We start from the raw sequence: 21,262 nt of genomic DNA on the forward strand, positions 1-21,262 counted from the left end.
ATCATGTTATATTGTTTAATTCGTGTGGCACCAAAAAAACATACTTTCAGACTTTACTAAGAGCAATTTTCCATGAACATAGCAAATAACACAAGACATGACTTGTTGTTTGTTGGTTTGGTTTCTTAGTGGTGTTGCTTTATTGTTTGCACTATGAGTTGTCGTTAAAGAAATAACGTGTGATGAAAAGGTGATGATAAGTTTCCATTGTGAGAGTAAGTTGAAAAATGACGATTCATATTCAGCATGGTTCTTTTCTTAACGAATGGATCTAAATATTTTCAAAATAACTATTCAATTTTCTTTTTTTGGATGCTTAACTAACGATCAAGCTTCATAAATTCTCCTATACTATTTTTAAATTATTTTTTATTAATGAATTTTAAATGAATTTTAGGTATCAATATTGTTCTGATATTGGTTAAGGCTCAATCCATGAAAAACTAAATTACTAAGTTCTAAAAAAGCAAGATGAACTAGAAAATGAATAAATAACAAGAATTGGTATGATCCTAATACACCTGTCTTCTGAAATAATTACTTAAAAAGATTCTAGAATTTATGAGCCCTAAAATTTGAGTATAAAATCTAAAGAACAGTCTGAATCAAGTAGACAATATTTTAAATTCTAAACCTCACATTTATAATCATCACTAACTTTATTGTTTGTATTTTATGTTTTGTTTCATGTATTGCATTTTTAATGTCATTCATACTTATAATATTTTGTATCGTATTTGTATATAGATTGTAATTTATCCCATTTCACTGTATATTAGTATGAATCTTATATTTCATAGTAGTTCATATCATATTTTTTTTATGTAAATTTGTATTTCATTATATTTTAAATGGTATTTACACTATAATATTTGCGTTGTTTACATTATATGGATTTAAATTAATTAAAGAATGATTGCTACACATGTTAAATATCAAAGTGTGTTGAAGATAACAAGTATGATGTAGAAATATATGTTAAACTTAAAGGCTCATTGATAAATTTAACATTTATTGATCATATTATAGAAAATAATAAGTGAAAAAGTATTAATATTGATGAGGATGTTGATCACTTGACTGATGGATGGTACAAGAGATGAAATAGGTAGTGAATCAGTTAGAGATATATATTTTAATGATAGTGAGAAAGAGAGGAATAATGAGTTTGATGAAGGGTTTGATCGTGTTTTCACAAAAGTTGCAAATATAGGTCAAACTAATAAAACACATGATGTTTACGGTGCTACGACCACCTGTGACCCGTCACTACCACCTGATTTTATTAGACTAAATATGAAAAAATAACATGTTATAGAAGATAAATACATCACTCATGAACTTGAAAATGCAACAAAGGATGATAGTAGTGATGATAAACCTACTTTCATTAGGTATAAATGACTAACATTTCTAATTCATGATTGGAATGAAATTCTCCTTATTGAGGCGTTTTAAAGATGCAATACTCGAGCATAACGTGCTGAACGGCAGGGAAATTTGATTTGTCAAAAATGATGATAGAAGATGTAGGATGACATATAAGCATAACAAGAAGTGTCACTACACTATATTATCTAGTAGAGTATTAAGAACAACAAAATTCAAGGTGAAGATGTTTCACAATCACAAATGTGGAAAAGTATTCATCAACAAAAATGTCACTATATAATAAGTTGTAAAATTAATTATTGACATACTAAAAAATAATACTAAGATGAAGTTGTCAGAGGTGGTGACTGATGTCAAAATTAGGTATAAAATTGATATCCATGGTTGTAGGAAATTTAAGACTAGGCAACTTGCTATAATAATTGTTGAAGGGGACTATAAAAATCAATACAAACATACTATATATATATATATATATATATATATATATATATATATATATATATATATATATATATATATATATATATATATATATGAGTATTGCAAACAGGTATATTAAATAAATAATAACAACAAACATTTTTGCCAACAATTTGCACCTGTGGCCTAATGGATAAGGCGTTTGACTTCTAATCAAGCGATTGTGGGTTCGAGTCCCACCAGGTGTGATAATTTTTAATTCTATAATATCAACAATGTGAATATATATCTTATTTTTAAGGGAGCTAATGCTTCTGACCAATCAAAACACACTACTACAAATCCTAAGTGCCACATCCTATTTTTATATCAAACTTTCATTTATTGCATATCATTCCTCCCTGAAATTAATATAAAATTAAAAGCAATTTTTATTTGACAAAATCAATTTTCAATTGAAATCCCTAAATCCCAAACCCATATATCGAAAGATTGAATGGAATTTTGAAAACCCTTAATCTTCTTCTTCTTCTGATTATCCATCTTCCTTCAATGGTGTAGAGTGCAGACGAAAATTCGAGCGGTGAAGTATACTCCAACCATTCGATTATTCGAGAAGCAGAAAGGTGTGCACCCCTATTCCTTTTTTATCCAAGTTTGATTAAAGTATTTTATTCAGAAGACGAAAGCTCGAGCAATATGACGTACGTCAATTATTTGATTATTCGAGGAGTAAGAAGGCGTGCACCCCCTATTCGATTTTTCAACTGGTTTTCTTGAGGAAAAGATTTTCAATGTGTGTTCGATTAAGTTTGAAAAAAAGACTTGATGTTTCTAAAGAAGAATTTATTTAACCCATCATAATTTTACTCAGTTATTCACCAAGAGCTAACACCATAAAATGAGAATTGTGGTTGTGGTTGACACGCGGTTGAATACATTGGAAAGCTAATGCAAAGAGTTATAACATAGTGGAGTTCTATGTTCTTAATCCAATCTAATTCCTATTGAGTCCGATTAACCCCACCATAGGATGACCAAACGTGTACTTATTATGTGGCATGTAAGTGGATTAGCTTAGGTTGAAGCAAGTTACGTGAAATCTCTACACGATGCTTAATTAGCAAGTTAATTGAAGAACTTGTGAGGGACCATATATGAATGCTAATTATAACTTTATTGGTGATGTTATACTATCATGTATGCTTATGTTCCAATTATTTGGTGAGGAACCTTTATTTCGAAAGTCCTATTGGTGAAGAACGTTTTTTCCAAAAGTCTAATTGGTGAGGAACCTTTGTTTCGAAAGTTCTATTTGGTGAGGAACATTTGTTCTGAAAGTCCTATTAGTGATGAACTATTACATGTGCTTAATGTATAATATTATGATGTGCATGTTGTCATACCCAGATTTTGGTCCTGAATCTTTTATGTTGGTTTGGCATGCTTGGCCTAGCTTTACTTTGGTTTTGCATGAGGACTGGTCTTGGTCCAAAGTCATGGTGTTTGTTCATGTGCATTATCAGTCATGTTCTTTTCAAAGTCAAACATTCAAGTCATAAGGCAAAACAAGTTGGAAACCAACTTCAAACCATTTTATTAATCCATTTCAATTTTATTTCATTACATTTTGATTCCATACAAAAAAATACACAAAAATTGACACTTTTGGACCAACTGTTGACTTTGGTCAATAGTTGACTTTTTGGTCAACTATGACCAAAGTCAACCCAATTCCGAAAACCCTAAAATAAATCCATGTCCATATCCAAATTACACCAAAGGTACGGTTACATGTGGTAAAACAACACTTCCACAACTAGATCTACCAGTGCAACTTCTCAATCTCAATCTTCATCTCCCAACAACACAAGGGCACGCAAAAAATTCATCACAAGATGCAGTTACTATTCCAGCCACAAACAACACTCAAATTGTAAAAATATGACCATCTAGGGTCACAAATCAAACCACAAATGCTACTGTTCAAGGAGTTGCTCCAGTTACTCCTCACCAGAATTTGAGTTCTAATTCTTCGTTGAAAGGTGTTGATTTGAACAGTTACACAGCTTCACTTGCTAAGAAAAAGAACAGTGAAAAAAAAAAAAAAAAACAAACAATTCAATTCGAAATGGAAGACCGGATAAAGATTATCAGCAATACAAAATTCTGTCCCTGCTACAACATTTCTAATGGCAGTAATATTAAAAATAGAACAAAATGGATTGGCCAAAGTGGCAGGAACAATATTCTGTGTAATTGGTGCAACTGTGATTACATTATACAAGGATCCAATTTTGTAGAAAAGGACATGCTGGACAACATAGTTGCCGTACTGATCCTGGGTTAACATGCTAACTGCTCCTAAAATCTCATTCATGACTTTTTGCTGTGTGCTAGGATCTTCACAGTGCTCCAGGACTCTCTGTATCACCCGGCAACCATATGGATGGGTTGATAATGTCACAACTTGATCAAAAAAAAAAAAGTTGAGACAATAAAGTCGATTGCATCTTCAGATCAACAACATCTATGGCATTCTGGATGACTTGACAACCAATGCACTTACAGCACCATCTTTGTAACAATCATAAGCCCAATCTGTCAGTATAGCTTTCTCTTCATCTTCATCATCCATTTCTTGAACACATCTTCTACATGAAATTATCTCAAGTAACACTACACCATAACCATACACATCCACTTGAGCTGTGATTAGGCATGTTCTTAAACCATTCAAGTGCGACATACCCTTTTGTTCCCCTAATGCCAGTGTTGGTTTTGCTTTGATTCATGTTCATCAACTTGGTTAGTCCAAAGTCAGAAATTCTCGCATTGAAGTAATCATCAAGAAGTATGTTCTGAGGCTTTATGTCCATGGAATGATCATAATATCATGAAGCTTGTGCGTAAATGCGGAGGGAACTTTTGTGAGGCAAATCACCAGGGCGTCCAATGAACGGCACAATTTTGACTCCTTTCAGTTACAATCATTAAAGGAGCGACGCAGTGGCTCATCAACAGCAGAATCAGGGTCTGATTTTTTTATGTTTACTCATCCCATACCAGACAACCGAGCGGCATCCTGCAGACCTGAAGAAACAGAAAAATGGACAGCAAAACATCATAAACATAAACGTAATCTTTCTCTAGAGAAGACTTTGAATGTTTCTACAACCTCAACTGCCCCACAAGTTGAGAATCACACAGTGGCTTATGTTAATGTATCTGCTGGCATTGCTACTGCTTCGAATGAAGTTAGTTCAGCCTTACCCGTTAATTCAACTTCGATGGTTGAGTCGTCTGTAAACCAGAAGAGGAACAATTTCAAGATTAAGCAAACATGACTTTACCACCAAGCAGCAGCAACAGCCTGCAAAACCAGTCGAAACAAACCACAGACAGTTAGAGGAACTGAGTTTACTGCTGCAGAAAAATGGAAGCTTGAGCGCGATAGAAACATTAGCGTCTACTGCTATTTGTGGAGTTATCGTCTCAGATTCGAGTTTTCGTAACGGATCATAGGATTTTGAGTACTCTTACCAACTCAAACATGTTAGTGGATCTATGCTTAAGCAAAAGCCGAGTTGAAAATTTCATTACTTCAAAACCTTCAGTGACTTCTGAGCTAAAAGCTCCACCTGTAAATTTTTTCTTCCACGTTCAAACATCAAAAGCATCATTGTTGGCTGTGGAAGTGAGTGTTTACTCCAAAATAAGTATACCTTGTAGTTTAGCTTCAGTCAGTCATTTCGGGGTGAGACAGTCCGGAATCGCTCAATCTGTTGAAGAGACTCCGTCTCCTAAAGATGTAGAGAATGACCATAGTTCACCTACGGTGCAAAGATGGCATGGACAATCTCAAAATGCTAAATCTCTTTCAGATAATCCAAGCTTAATTCACATGGAAAGGGACTCGAATTCTCATATACCAGGAAAAGATTTCAGATTGCTCTGTAGAGAATTCCAATTCATCATTAACTATAGAGAGTGCGCCCATTGTTGTTTCTGGTGAGAAATGTGCTACAAACAAGGATAAACTCATTAATGACACTTTCATTGTTTCACTAAAAGTATGTTCAAAGTCACAGTATAACCTTACGCACCAGTGTTACCTGCTATTGCATCTGGACGTGTTCCCATATCTTCCCCAAGTGGAACCATTGCAGCATCCAACACCACATACACTGGTGGTTGTTGACTGCCAGACTCGTGCCTCCTCCGCACATGCTGTCGAGCTCTTTGGGAAATCAAGCAGCACGTGACATGGATACAAAACTGTCAACAGAAAAAAAATTGTGGCATCACTATGTTCTTTCTATTCAGAGAATGATTAATACCTTTTCATTGAAGTTTTACTCTTTTTACCTGAACATACTTGGCGAGCCTGTTTGTTAATAACCCTCTCTTGTTCCTCGTCAACGGCGAAACCCTCTTCACCCATCTGCTCATGCTCTTAGTAGCAGGAAAGGGACTGCTGGTGAAATTGATGGTGTCACTTCAAATGGTACACATTCAAATATATTGAAGACCCTTAAAGTACCTAAGCAAAATCAAATGGAAATCGACATCCAGAATCCCAGTCATAGTTCTGATGTCGTCGTTACACTTGCAGCAAACAATCCAATAACTGCCAATGCATCTGTTAACCATAAGAAGCTGTTTTTTTTTTGAATCAAAATACTAAATAAATTGAAACACCAACCTTGGGGGAAACCGTGAAAAATGATGGAGCAAATCATGTGACAAATTCCGGAGTTGGAGCCCAGACAAATGTTCACACCAATGCGGCAGTGTTCTCATGCATAACCAAACCAGTTCCTGTTGTCACGTCTGTTATATCTTCATTTCCTGCAAGTATCAACAATAACAGTTACAGATTGATACAATCCCGTTCCAATAATCCAGAAGCGTCACGTTCCATTTGTTTCAAGTGTGTCAAAAATTACAGTAGTGACTTGCCTGTTACTCACGGTAAAGGTTGAGGAGCCTAAGAGAAATTAAAGGAGGGACCACCTGCTGAAAGAGGACAAAATTTCCCTAACATCCTCCGTACGAAGGCTCCACTACACAGCAGAAAACGCAGCAGAGGAAAGAGGGGGGTCCTGTATAAAAAGGGGTTACTATTCATGAAACCCTAGAATGGAGAAAGAGGAGATAGCGGCGAGAAAAAGAAAAAACCCTAATCAACGAAGGTGAAGGAGGAAAAGTCTAAAGAACACTAGACCTTGTTACCACCATGGATTGAAGCTCATATCGGAGGCAAGGGAGGCGAGTTTTAGTGCAGTAGAGTGGAATCGATCGGTGAAAGAGTGAAAGGTGCAAGCGTCCGCTGCCCCAATTGTCGTGTGACTTCTTCGTAGCTGGGTCTGTTCGTTGCTTTCCGGTTGAGTCCCTTTTTTCGTCGCCGACGTTCGTTGGTGTCGCGGTTATTCGTCTGTGGATCTCCTTAAAACGAGAAGGTTTGTTTTCTCTGGAAATAATGGTTTTCATTTAGGGGAGAGGCTATTGTTTTTTTACTTTTCATTACAGACTTCTGCTTTAAACATCTTTCTTTGCGTTTTAATTTCTTCTTTTTTTTGAAATGATTGCACCCATTTATTGTTGACCGTTGGGTTTAGTGTTGGGACTTGCTTGGTTCTCTATTACAGCCACCCATCATAAATGCCGACAGTTGGCATGGGCATGAGAGATCTCTTCTGCTTCCGTCACCCAACAGCCATGCGGCTAGGGTGACCGTTGGGCTTTTGACTTTTTCCTGTTTTGGTGATATGGGCACTGCTTCGTGGGCTTTGGGTTTGACATACTCCACCGGCCCATTTCTTTTTTTGTTAGTTTCTTATTATTATTCTTTTTATTTGTTCTTGTTTATATGTTTGGTCGTTGTTAGTTTAATAGTTGATTTCCTATGGCCGGGTGGAGGGGAAGGAGTCTCATCTCCCCTTATGTGGTGGGTTCGATACCCACATATAACATTTCCTTTCTTTTTTAGCATTCATTTTTTTCATGTTTATGTTGTATACTCACAGTTTCATTTGTTAATAATGCAAACTTTGTTTTCTTTTAACTTCATCATTCATTCAAAACCACTTTAAAATTATAAAAAATCATATTTTTCTCGATTTAACATCGAGCCCCTTTTTCACACCCTTGTAAGTCGATTGCTTTTTAAGCATCGCCATCAACCTCACATAGCTTACTCTTGGGCTTTCTTACAATGAGCCGGTTCCTTCGCACCTACACTCATACATTGTTTAATGCTCATTCATTTCATTCTTTGATTATTTGATTTGATTATATACTTGTTTAAATATCTTAATTGTTTGATTAACTGTGGCCTACTTGTATGGTGTATGAGGCATGTATTATTATTGTTTGTTTGCCATGAACAATCCCCATTCGTAACAAATGTACCCCTCTCCCATGAAATGTATAATATTTATTCTTTCATTCTTTATTCATCTGTTAATACAAGAATTAAAATGAACACCCGATAACCATTTCAAAACAAGACCAAAACCTCGATCCAACGTCGAGTAATCATTTTTCAAAACCTAACAGAACCAGCACGTATTCATCCACCCTTTTGTAAGTCGATTGCTTTATGCATCGCCATCAACCTTGTAAGCCGATTGTTTTATGCATCGCCATCAACCTTGTAAGTCGATTGCTTCATGCGTCGCCATCTACCCTTATCCCTAACACTTCTCCTTGCTCCATTCGTCGATTCTTGTTCCGATTAGGTAGCACCCATTAGATAGAACCCTTTGCATGATAACATAGGTAGGATTCCCATATCCTTTTGTATGATAACATAGGTAGAATTCCCGTATTCTTTGCATGCTAACATTAGGTAGATATCCCCATTTGTAAATCCAAACACTTAAGTACATATTGCATGACAACACTAGGGCAGAGCTTCCCCCACTTTTAGACCTTCCGTGCGTCTCCGATCTTGTGGCATGTAGTCCGTTCTATTGCAAAGAGGTAACCGCCTAAGACTCGATTCAGCGAGCTGCGACACCTACTGCTAGGACGTGAACACATTGCCCACTCTCCTTTGACACAACTGGTGTCCTTCTTTCTAAGTCCATGTTCAGATGGCACCCCCTATGAAGGGGAACTACATCACCCTGATCCTTGTTCCAGACGAGGTATGTAGGCAGGAGGTCGTGCGAGACCTCTCCGGGCACTTTCCCCTTTTTTGTGTGTGTTTGTCTGACAGTTGCTAGGCTCGAGTTCCCGACTCCTTAGCGATTTGTTGTTTGTTTGTGCTTGTTGTGTGCTTGGAAGCTGATGTAAGTCCATCGAGTGGCATTCGGGTTCCAGTGTGGGTTTGTTGGGTTCGGATGCTGATGTAAGTCCAGTGATTGGCAGTCGGGCTCCACGTTTGCCCTTTTGTGTGTGTTTTGGTTCGGATGCTGATGTAAGTCCAGTGATTGGCAGTCGGGCTCCACGTTTGCCCCTTTGTGTGTGTTTGGTTCGGATGCTGATGTAAGTCCAGTGATTGGCAGTCGGGCTCCATGTTTGCCACCTTTTTGTGTGTAGGTGTCTTGTTTTGTTTGGCGTGCGTGTAGCCGAACTACGGCAACTCTGATTCTCATGTTCAGATGAGATACGTAGGCACAAGATGCGATGTCTTGCCGAGTTTGACTAACAACTAACAACTAATCTTTGTTTTCTTTCGCCCTCGTTGCGATCCTTTCTCTCGCCCTCGTTGCGATCGAGACATTCCCTTTCTCTTGCCCTAGGTGCAATCGAGACCCTCATTCCCGTAGTTAGTTTGAACTACGTTTTGCTCTGATTCTCATTCCCGATGAGATACGTAGGCATAAGACGCGATGTCTTAGCGAGCATACTTATCCTTCACCCATAGGTACCCGAGCTACGAAGACTCTGATTCTCATTCCAGATGAGATACGTATGCAGTGGATGCGACATCCGTGCGAGTCATTTTTTTTCTCTTGACCCTTTTAGTAAATAGTACATTAGATAAACATACACCCTTTAGACAAGAAACAACAAGAGTGGATCCCGTAGAGTACTACGGATGCGTAGGGGTGCTAATACCTTCCCTTCGCATAATCGACTCCCGAACCCAAGATTTGGTTGCGAGACCTTGTCTTTTCCTTTCCTTTTTCCAGGTTTACTTCGAGCGTTTCCTTTCCCTCCTTTGGGATAAATAACGCACGGTGGCGACTCTTCTGTCATTTCTTCTTCGCCGGTTGTTTTTTTCGCATCGCATACCGTATTTTTCGGGTTGCGACAGCTGGCGACTCTGCTGGGGACCTCTAGTTTCCCTAAGCGAGTCCCTCCTAGCTTTTGTAGGTTTCTTGTTTGTTGGGTGTTTATTCTTTTGTACAGTTATTTACTTTCCGCATTTACCTGCTTTACCTTATTGCATTCATGTACATATGCTTGCTGTATCTGGGGGTTGTTTGTTTGTTGGGTTGGGACTGTTCTATGAGAGATAAGCCCACTACCCAGGCTTGAGTGTACACATAGGTGCTAGAGTGGATAGTCATGAGGCTTGCGTGGTATGTTGCTACGTTAAGTCGTTCGTGAGACCCACATTCCAGACGAGGTTTCTGTTGGATATATTCTGTCCTATGGCTGTTCCATAACGACAGATATTCCTTTAGAAATCGTCGACTCTGGTAACCATTTCCCGAGAACTCAGTCGAGGCCTCTCCTCCGAGACGTGATTATGTTAGCTCTGGTGGGCGCATTCTCGCTGCTCAATCCGAGGACCCCGAGACTGGGAACTTGCTTTAGGATATCCTGTTGAGGGGAGTCAGCGGAGGTCTTTTATCCCGTAATAATGCCGAACCTTCAGTGGTAAACGTATTATTCTCGACTGAAGGGCTAAAGCTGACAAACTTCTGTTCTTAGAACCTACCAGTGAGGGGAGGGTTTGATCTCTACAGATACAGTTTCTGCCAGTAATGTCGTGTTGATGATCTTGAGTCGGATTTATGGATCGTTATTTCTGGACGCCGGAGGTTTGACCCCGGTATTGATCAGAGAGTTCCGTTTATTTCGGATCCCTGGGCTGAATTTAAGGTTGCTCAGAGGATGAATTGGTTCTTCAGATTGGGTTCAGATGACTTGGTTCAGACGACTTTGGGTTTCAGATGGTTGTGATCAGAGTTCAAGCCGAAGCTTCGGATCCTGTGTGCCGAGATGCACAACCTGCCAGTCTTGGCTCCATCCTTTGCATCATAGCATGTTTATTTTCAAAAAAAATAATAATGCATGAAAAAAAAGTTAACTCGCATGTGCATATCCTTTTCAGGATCATTCATGATAAAATAGCATCCGCATCATATGCATATCATGCACATATCATCCTTGCATTGCAGACATGCTTGGGAGAGACTTCTCACTCTGGGTTTTGACTGAGACGGGATTGTTGATCATCGTCCGCACCGCAACCAGATTGAATCATCAGAGGAGTATGGATCAAGTCCAAGCTGAGTTGGCCGAGATGAGGGCAAACATGGCCCAGTTCATGACAGTGATGCAAGGAGTTGTTCAGGGGCAAGAGGAGCTGCGTGCCTTAGCCCAGGGACTGGAAGCCATGATTCCACCAGTCCGCCGTGCTTCACCAGTGGGTGTACCTGTTCATGAGAATGCTGCTGTCACTATTCTCGTCAATGATTATGCCGTGGGTGATAAATTGAAGGGGACCAGAATCAGTGAACAGCCTCTTGCTGCAGAGACTGTTAATGTCAGAGCAACCCGCACTCCGGTTCGCCATCTTGGCTCTTCAAGTTCTTCCGGTTCTAAGAGGCCATCCTCTGGGGCACCCAAAAGGGGAGAAAGTGAAACAAAAGTTGTGCACCGTCGGAGGAGTGCCAATAGAGGACAGAATCGTCAGGCTGCTGCTGTGACTATTCCAGCAACTCAACAACAGCAGAGAAGACCAACTCAGCAATATCAGCATCAACAACATCGTCCTCAGCAGCAGGCTTACCGGCCTCCCAATGGTAATCAAGCTAGTACGAGTAATGAGAGGAAGAAGATCATTTTTGATCCGATCCCTATGTCCTATGCAGAGCTGTATCCCTCTTTGATAGAGCGGAACTTGATTACTCCCAGAGACCCGCCGGCTATACCCGTCAACCCTCGGTGGTGGTATAGGCCTGAACAGCATTGTGTGTATCATTCGGGTGCTCCTGGTCATGATGTGGATAGTTGTTTCCAGCTAAAGATGAAGGTTCAAGACCTTGTGAGGTCAGGGATTCCGAGCTTTGAAGACTTAGGTCCCCGTGTTAATCAAGCTTGAAGACGGCAAGCCCCGGGCCGGCGGTGGCTTTTCTTCTAAGATCTTCAACGAAGAGGTTTGTTCAAAAGCAGAAGTTGTTGATGCAAAGGATACTGACAGTTGTTATCCCTGGTGGGATCTATCACAAATGGGTCACTGTGGGTGTTCCTACAGTCGTTCATAAGTCAGAGTAATAATCACTTTGTTTAAAAAACCCTTCTCCCATGCCAAAAGGAGAAGTGATGACATTGTTGGCAACATTTTGTGCAATGATATTTTCATTCAAATAAATTCATGTTAAAACATTTGTTTTTCCATTTGTTTTCCCTTTTCGCTTTTCGCATGAAATTGGTGATCACAAAAAACCTTAAAAACAGGAATAAAAGCAATCTTTTCATCTGCATAACGATTGTCTTGTTTGTTTTTCAAAAAGCTTTTCATCTCTAAATCATTATGCAGGTTGTTTCTTAAACCCATTAAACATAATGATCGGACGTCATCTCCCAATTTTGAATTCCCTGTATTCGAAGCGGACGAAGATGATGTTGAAGGGATTCCTGACGGTATTTCCCGACTTCTTGAGCAAGAAAAGAAGATCACTCAGCTGCATCTCGAGAATCAGCAGAACAACCAACTGGGGCATCAAAAAAAAAAAAAAGAAAAAAAAGAGAAAAAAGAAAGAGGAGGGGGTAAAATCAAAAGAAACCCAAATCAAAAGAAAGAAAAAGAAAGAAAGAAACAAAAGAAAAAATAGCACCCTCAAAGTCCCAAGTTGACTGATGCTGAATTCGATCGAAAAGAAGAGATCAACTGCTATGTGTCATGGTCAGTCATATCAGCAGAGAGTGAAGAAAGCATTCGACAAGAAGGTCAAGCCTCGTGTGTTCCGAGAAGGTGACCTTGTGCTCAAGAAAGTCTTGTCTTTCGTGCCCGATTCTAGGGGCAAGTGAACCCCCAAGCTATGAATGTCCATATGTGGTCAAGAAAGCCTGTTCAGGCGGTGCTCTGACACTTACAACAATGAATGGAGAAGTTCACTCGTCCTGGGAACTCCGATGCAGTCAAGAAATACTTCGCCTAAAAGAGAAAAAACAAAACAGCTCGCTAAGTCGAACACCCCAAAGGGCGACTTAGGCAAAAAGGAGCGTCTCGGTGGATTGAAAACCCGAAAGGGCGATCCAGGCAAAAGTTAGAGACATTGAAAAAAAAAGAATTCGCATCCCGCTAGATTGAGCACCTCACACTGGGGCAATCTAGGCAAAAATTAGGGATTTGGCAAGTAACTGCATCTTGACAAGACTGTGTTCTATATCTGTCATCCGTCAGGAATCCTCGATGCGTCGTCGACTGAAGCTCTGAATACATCGAAATTCAGAATGGTAGAGTAAGGGTCATTATGTTCAATGTAGCCCTCTCCAATATATATCACCGATTTCAAACTTGTACAAATCTATGGAGTCTCGCCCTTTGCAGACTACCATTCCATCACATCAATTTGAGCTTTTATCCAATTATTTGCACTCTTATTTGTTTCAACTCAACAAACGTTTTGCATGTTTTAATTGATAAAGTATCATTGTTTTTCAAAATAAATAAATTTTTCAAATTTGTTCTCAAACTAAGTGAATATTCACAATGATGGGAGGATACTTAGGAGACCCACAGTGCTCTCCCAAGGGCGGTATGATTACCAACAAGTAAGACAATTGTTCGTATCTCGAGCATGACTGTATCTTTTCCCTGTAGAACCTCTCATGGTTTCTCCTCAGCGAGATTGCCCAGTGTAGTGTTGGTTGAAGTTGTTCATCTTCATGTCCCCGACAGTGCAGTTTTTTTTCTTCCAAGTCCCTATTAGCACCTATAGTGGGGCATCCCCAGTAGAGTGCTGTTTGAGCCCTATTGTGGGGCATCCCTAGCAAGTTTGCTGTTTGGACGTTTTTTGTGGGGCAGTCCTAGGCAGAGCATTTATTGAAGACTTCAACTTTCCTCTCTCCAGCAGAGCAATCTTCCTCCCTCCCCCAGCATGGGTGCTATTCTTGGAAGATTCAGTATTTGGTGGATTGACATCCAGTACTCCATCATGTCCTCAGGTAGATCCCCAGCGGAGTTGTTGGCATGATGAGCTTTACCGGTGCCTATCTATCCTTATCAGAGATCTAGTTGCTTCATGGTATCTCTGATCTCCAGCACGAGTGGTCATGGCGCGTCCGCCTGTATGCTGAGCTATGTTCTCCGGTTGTGACCGACGATCCCTCCGGAAGCCTCTGGTGGCCTTCCTCCCCTGCAGGATGGTGTTGCTCCCTGATATCCCAGTCTCCTGTGGATTTTCTCGTCTCTCTGGTGACTTTGGTTTTCCCTCCGGAAGAGTGGTACCAGATGGTTGATTCCCGGACCTGTGTGTTGAGCACGTCTGTTTGTCAGCATTCATCATACATTTTTAGGTATTATGCATACATGCATAATCATAACATTCAGATACTCATGATGCAGCTGTTGCCGTGTATCTGTTGATGGTTGTCTCCTGCTATTTGTTGATACAGATCTCTCCAGTAGATCCTCCCTAACGGATTTGAGATCAGTGTCTCCTCAGCGAGCCTGAAGGTTACTGCCTTCCCAGTAGGGTTTGTGTTGATGGTTTTCCCTCAGTGAGATCCCCAAGCGGATCGGGTTCGGAGAAAATCATCCCCAGTAGAGATAAGAATGGGTTGCCTCCCCTAGCAGGGTAATCTCCAAGCAGTTCGGGTTCGATGGAGTGCATCCCCAGCAAGGTTTGTCTTTCCCCAGCAGGATGGAAGTTGACATGTTATAGGATCCTCAGCACAGTTCTTGGAGTTCCCCGGTGTTGTCTCTGGAGGAGACGTGTGTTTATGCATTCATCATTTAGATAAGCATAGCATATTGCATCATTAGTGCATAGCATTTCCGTGATCATGGGGCATTGTGTAAAACAAAAAAACTCATGCATCAACATTGCAAACATGTCCATTAGCCCTAGGCCGTGGTGACCAGCCGAGATTGGTTTGTTGGAAAGAGTTTAGCATCGCACCATTGGATCGGCTTCAGAATTGGATTCATCAGCATGGTTGAGAAGTTGGTGTTTTCCCAGCAAGTGACTCCTTAGTTGAATGGGTATCCCCAGCAGTGTTACTCCCCGAAGTTGGCATCATTTTGCAAGCTTGGTTCAATTCCCCTAGCATATGTGGGCGTGTCTGATCTCTCCATGTAGATCCAACCCCTTAAGCAGAAAGTGTTTATCCTTTACTGCCAGCTCCCCACTGAGTTATATCCTCGTGGATGACGGTTGTTTCCGTTCCCTCCCTAACGGGATGGGTTTTCCCTATTGAGTTCTTTCCTCATTAGGATGAGTCCTGATTCAGTCTGCCTTTTTGGATCGATCCTAAATTGGCTTCTTGTTGGCTGTCTCCCGTGCTTCCCTGGGGCATAATTGAATAGTCGCTCGCTAACCGGCACTCATTCATCTCATCCTCAGCGGAATTTGTGGCTTCTACCTACAAACCGGTAGTTGTAAGTCCTATCTTTGTGGTTTTCTACCTACTAGCTGGTAGTTGTAAAATCCCACTTTCATCCCCTTGGCGGAGTTAACCCTGTGTGCTCATCCTGTCGATGACTGGTTACTTTTCTGTGGTTTTCTACCTACTAGCTGGTAGTTGTAAAATCCCACTTTCATCCCCTTGGCGGAGTTAACCCTGTGTGCTCATCTTGTCGATGACTGGTTACTTTTCTGTGGTTTTCTACCTACTAGCTGGTAGTTGTAAAATCCCACTTTCATCCCCTTGGCGGAGTTAACCCTGTGTGCTCATCCTATCGATGACTGGTTACTTTTCCGTGGTTTTCTGCCTACAAACCGGTAGATGTAATCCCCTCTTTGCAGTTATCAGTATCCAGCTTGCGGTATTGATACTCTTTTCCCCTCTGGATACTTGCCTTGATCAAGCAGAATTGTCCCCAGTGAGTCTTCCCCTTTCTTTTGGGTATTTGCTCCGAGTTAGCAACTTTATCCTCTTTTGATTGGTCATCTTTTGCATGCCTAGTCCTGGTACCCTGATGCCTTTCTTTTCGGTCGATTATTCATTTGACAACCTACAACCCGGTTATGGGTAATCTTCCATGCGAGTGTACTATCTGCATTTTGACGGCTATAGATAATATATCTCATGCACTCTTTGGTCAATCTTTCGATTGTTATCCCCAGCATAGGTCTTTGGCATGCGTGCCGGCTCACGTATCACTGTTTTGTTATCTTCGCCGATGATGATAGACATGAAGAGTTTTCTCGGTATCCAGACCGAAGTGGCATTCATGCCAGTTTTCCCGGTATCCAGACCGAAGTGGCATTCAGGCCAATTTTCCCGGTATCCAGACCGAAGTGGCGTTCAGGCCAGAGTTCCCGGTATCCAGACCGAAGTGGCATTCAGGCCAGTGTTCCCGGTATCCAGACCGAAGTGGCATTCAGGCCAGTTTCCGATTCCAGATCGAAGAAGTTCTCAAAAATCAGGACGAAGAACTTGTGGTGTTCAGACCAGTTTTCCCGATATCCAGACCGAAGTGGCATTCAGGCCAGTTTCCGATTCCAGATCGGAGAAGTTCTCAACAATCAGGACGAAGAACTTGTGGTGTTCAGACCAGTTTTCCCGGTATCCAGACCGAAGTGGCATTCAGGCCAGTTTCCGATTCCAGATCGAAGAAGTTCTCAACAATCAGGACGAAGAACTTGTGGTGTTCGGACCAGTTTTCCCGGTATCCAGACCGAAGTGGCATTCAGGCCAGTTTCCGATTCCAGATCGAAGAAGTTCTCAACAATCAGGACGAAGAACTTGTGGTGTTCGGACCAGTTTTCCCGGTATCCAGACCGAAGTGGCATTCAGGCCAGTTTCCGATTCCAGATCGAAGAAGTTCTCAACAATCAGGACGAAGAACTTGTGGTGTTCAGACCAGTTTTCCCGGTATCCAGACCGAAGTGGCATTCAGGCCAGTTTCCGATTCCAGATCGAAGAAGTTCTCAACAATCAGGACGAAGAACTTGTGGTGTTCAGACCAGTTTTCCCGGTATCCAGACCGAAGTGGCATTCAGGCCAGTTTCCGATTCCCAGATCGAAGAAGTTCTCAACAGTCAGGATGAAGAACTTGTGGTGTTCAGACCAGTTTTCCCGGTATCCAGACCGAAGTGGCGTCCAGGCCAGTTCCCGGTATCCAGACCGAAGTGGCATTCAGGCCAGTTTTTTTTCGATATCCAGATCAAAGTGGTGTTCAGACCAGATTTCCGGTGATCAGACCAACATTGATACTCTCATATTCCGGTGCTTAGTGCGGCGTTCAGGCCATGGGTCAACTCTCTATTTCGGTGCTCAGGCCGATTTTCACCGTACCAGACGGATTCTTCTTTTGGGATTGCTTCGTTGCCGATTCTGACAGACATGGTTAATTATTTCGTGGGGATTAAGGATCAAAATCCGGGTCTTCTTAGTATTTAACCATCTCCCACAATGATCATATGAAGAACGTCTTGCTTCATATTCTCTAGTTGAAGATGTTTAAATAGGGGCAGCTGTCATACCCAGATTTTGGTCCTGAATCTTTTATGTTGGTTTGGCATGCTTGGCCTAGCTTTACTTTGGTTTTGCATGAGGACTGGTCTTGGTCCAAAGTCATGGTGTTTGTTCATGTGCATTATCAGTCATGTTCTTTTCAAAGTCAAACATTCAAGTCATAAGGCAAAACAAGTTGGAAACCAACTTCAAACCATTTTATTAATCCATTTCAATTTTATTTCATTACATTTTGATTCCATACAAAAAAATACACAAAAATTGACACTTTTGGACCAACTGTTGACTTTGGTCAATAGTTGACTTTTTGGTCAACTATGACCAAAGTCAACCCAATTCCGAAAACCCTAAAATAAATCCATGTCCATATCCAAATTACACCAAAGGTACGGTTACATGTGGTAAAACAACACTTCCACAACTAGATCTACCAGTGCAACTTCTCAATCTCAATCTTCATCTCCCAACAACACAAGGGCACGCAAAAAATTCATCACAAGATGCAGTTACTATTCCAGCCACAAACAACACTCAAATTGTAAAAATATGACCATCTAGGGTCACAAATCAAACCACAAATGCTACTGTTCAAGGAGTTGCTCCAGTTACTCCTCACCAGAATTTGAGTTCTAATTCTTCGTTGAAAGGTGTTGATTTGAACAGTTACACAGCTTCACTTGCTAAGAAAAAGAACAGTGAAAAAAAAAAAAAAAAACAAACAATTCAATTCGAAATGGAAGACCGGATAAAGATTATCAGCAATACAAAATTCTGTCCCTGCTACAACATTTCTAATGGCAGTAATATTAAAAATAGAACAAAATGGATTGGCCAAAGTGGCAGGAACAATATTCTGTGTAATTGGTGCAACTGTGATTACATTATACAAGGATCCAATTTTGTAGAAAAGGACATGCTGGACAACATAGTTGCCGTACTGATCCTGGGTTAACATGCTAACTGCTCCTAAAATCTCATTCATGACTTTTTGCTGTGTGCTAGGATCTTCACAGTGCTCCAGGACTCTCTGTATCACCCGGCAACCATATGGATGGGTTGATAATGTCACAACTTGATAAAAAAAAAAAAGTTGAGACAATAAAGTCGATTGCATCTTCAGATCAACAACATCTATGGCATTCTGGATGACTTGACAACCAATGCACTTACAGCACCATCTTTGTAACAATCATAAGCCCAATCTGTCAGTATAGCTTTCTCTTCATCTTCATCATCCATTTCTTGAACACATCTTCTACATGAAATTATCTCAAGTAACACTACACCATAACCATACACATCCACTTGAGCTGTGATTAGGCATGTTCTTAAACCATTCAAGTGCGACATACCCTTTTGTTCCCCTAATGCCAGTGTTGGTTTTGCTTTGATTCATGTTCATCAACTTGGTTAGTCCAAAGTCAGAAATTCTCGCATTGAAGTAATCATCAAGAAGTATGTTCTGAGGCTTTATGTCCATGGAATGATCATAATATCATGAAGCTTGTGCGTAAATGCGGAGGGAACTTTTGTGAGGCAAATCACCAGGGCGTCCAATGAACGGCACAATTTTGACTCCTTTCAGTTACAATCATTAAAGGAGCGACGCAGTGGCTCATCAACAGCAGAATCAGGGTCTGATTTTTTTATGTTTACTCATCCCATACCAGACAACCGAGCGGCATCCTGCAGACCTGAAGAAACAGAAAAATGGACAGCAAAACATCATAAACATAAACGTAATCTTTCTCTAGAGAAGACTTTGAATGTTTCTACAACCTCAACTGCCCCACAAGTTGAGAATCACACAGTGGCTTATGTTAATGTATCTGCTGGCATTGCTACTGCTTCGAATGAAGTTAGTTCAGCCTTACCCGTTAATTCAACTTCGATGGTTGAGTCGTCTGTAAACCAGAAGAGGAACAATTTCAAGATTAAGCAAACATGACTTTACCACCAAGCAGCAGCAACAGCCTGCAAAACCAGTCGAAACAAACCACAGACAGTTAGAGGAACTGAGTTTACTGCTGCAGAAAAATGGAAGCTTGAGCGCGATAGAAACATTAGCGTCTACTGCTATTTGTGGAGTTATCGTCTCAGATTCGAGTTTTCGTAACGGATCATAGGATTTTGAGTACTCTTACCAACTCAAACATGTTAGTGGATCTATACTTAAGCAAAAGCCGAGTTGAAAATTTCATTACTTCAAAACCTTCAGTGACTTCTGAGCTAAAAGCTCCACCTGTAAATTTTTTCTTCCACGTTCAAACATCAAAAGCATCATTGTTGGCTGTGGAAGTGAGTGTTTACTCCAAAATAAGTATACCTTGTAGTTTAGCTTCAGTCAGTCATTTCGGGGTGAGACAGTCCGGAATCGCTCAATCTGTTGAAGAGACTCCGTCTCCTAAAGATGTAGAGAATGACCATAGTTCACCTACGGTGCAAAGATGGCATGGACAATCTCAAAATGCTAAATCTCTTTCAGATAATCCAAGCTTAATTCACATGGAAAGGGACTCGAATTCTCATATACCAGGAAAAGATTTCAGATTGCTCTGTAGAGAATTCCAATTCATCATTAACTATAGAGAGTGCGCCCATTGTTGTTTCTGGTGAGAAATGTGCTACAAACAAGGATAAACTCATTAATGACACTTTCATTGTTTCACTAAAAGTATGTTCAAAGTCACAGTATAACCTTACGCACCAGTGTTACCTGCTATTGCATCTGGACGTGTTCCCATATCTTCCCCAAGTGGAACCATTGCAGCATCCAACACCACATACACTGGTGGTTGTTGACTGCCAGACTCGTGCCTCCTCCGCACATGCTGTCGAGCTCTTTGGGAAATCAAGCAGCACGTGACATGGATACAAAACTGTCAACAGAAAAAAAATTGTGGCATCACTATGTTCTTTCTATTCAGAGAATGATTAATACCTTTTCATTGAAGTTTTACTCTTTTTACCTGAACATACTTGGCGAGCCTGTTTGTTAATAACCCTCTCTTGTTCCTCGTCAACGGCGAAACCCTCTTCACCCATCTGCTCATGCTCTTAGTAGCAGGAAAGGGACTGCTGGTGAAATTGATGGTGTCACTTCAAATGGTACACATTCAAATATATTGAAGACCCTTAAAGTACCTAAGCAAAATCAAATGGAAATCGACATCCAGAATCCCAGTCATAGTTCTGATGTCGTCGTTACACTTGCAGCAAACAATCCAATAACTGCCAATGCATCTGTTAACCATAAGAAGCTGTTTTTTTTTTTGAATCAAAATACTAAATAAATTGAAACACCAACCTTGGGGGAAACCGTGAAAAATGATGGAGCAAATCATGTGACAAATTCCGGAGTTGGAGCCCAGACAAATGTTCACACCAATGCGGCAGTGTTCTCATGCATAACCAAACCAGTTCCTGTTGTCACGTCTGTTATATCTTCATTTCCTGCAAGTATCAACAATAACAGTTACAGATTGATACAATCCCGTTCCAATAATCCAGAAGCGTCACGTTCCATTTGTTTCAAGTATGTCAAAAATTACAGTAGTGACTTGCCTGTTACTCACGGTAAAGGTTGAGGAGCCTAAGAGAAATTAAAGGAGGG

General features: G+C 40.6%; 2 protein-coding genes and 1 non-coding gene across 3 annotated transcripts; 1 reads left to right on the forward strand and 2 right to left on the reverse strand.

Annotated features, from left to right (window-relative positions):
- Nucleotides 1–1,990: 1,990 nt before the first annotated feature.
- TRNAR-UCU (transfer RNA arginine (anticodon UCU)) lies at nt 1,991–2,063 on the forward strand. The gene has a single exon. It is a non-coding gene; the product is annotated as a tRNA-Arg (tRNA).
- Nucleotides 2,064–5,710: 3,647 nt separating this feature from the next.
- Nucleotides 5,711–6,406, reverse strand: LOC127121699 (uncharacterized). The gene is made up of 3 exons (XM_051052148.1): nt 6,184–6,406; nt 5,931–6,093; nt 5,711–5,838 (listed from the first exon to the last, which is right to left on the reverse strand). The coding sequence occupies exons 1-3, from the start codon at nt 6,265–6,267 to the stop codon at nt 5,711–5,713; spliced, it is 375 nt and encodes a 124-aa protein (XP_050908105.1). The 5' UTR covers nt 6,268–6,406.
- Nucleotides 6,407–20,145: 13,739 nt separating this feature from the next.
- LOC127121700 (uncharacterized) lies at nt 20,146–20,846 on the reverse strand. The gene is made up of 3 exons (XM_051052149.1): nt 20,619–20,846; nt 20,366–20,528; nt 20,146–20,273 (listed from the first exon to the last, which is right to left on the reverse strand). Exons 1-3 carry the CDS (start codon nt 20,700–20,702, stop codon nt 20,146–20,148), a joined length of 375 nt encoding a protein of 124 aa, XP_050908106.1. The 5' UTR covers nt 20,703–20,846.
- Nucleotides 20,847–21,262: the final 416 nt, after the last annotated feature.

Source organism: Lathyrus oleraceus, chromosome 2, assembly GCF_024323335.1.
Source record: "Lathyrus oleraceus cultivar Zhongwan6 chromosome 2, CAAS_Psat_ZW6_1.0, whole genome shotgun sequence".
Classification (NCBI taxonomy): domain Eukaryota; kingdom Viridiplantae; phylum Streptophyta; class Magnoliopsida; order Fabales; family Fabaceae; genus Lathyrus; species Lathyrus oleraceus.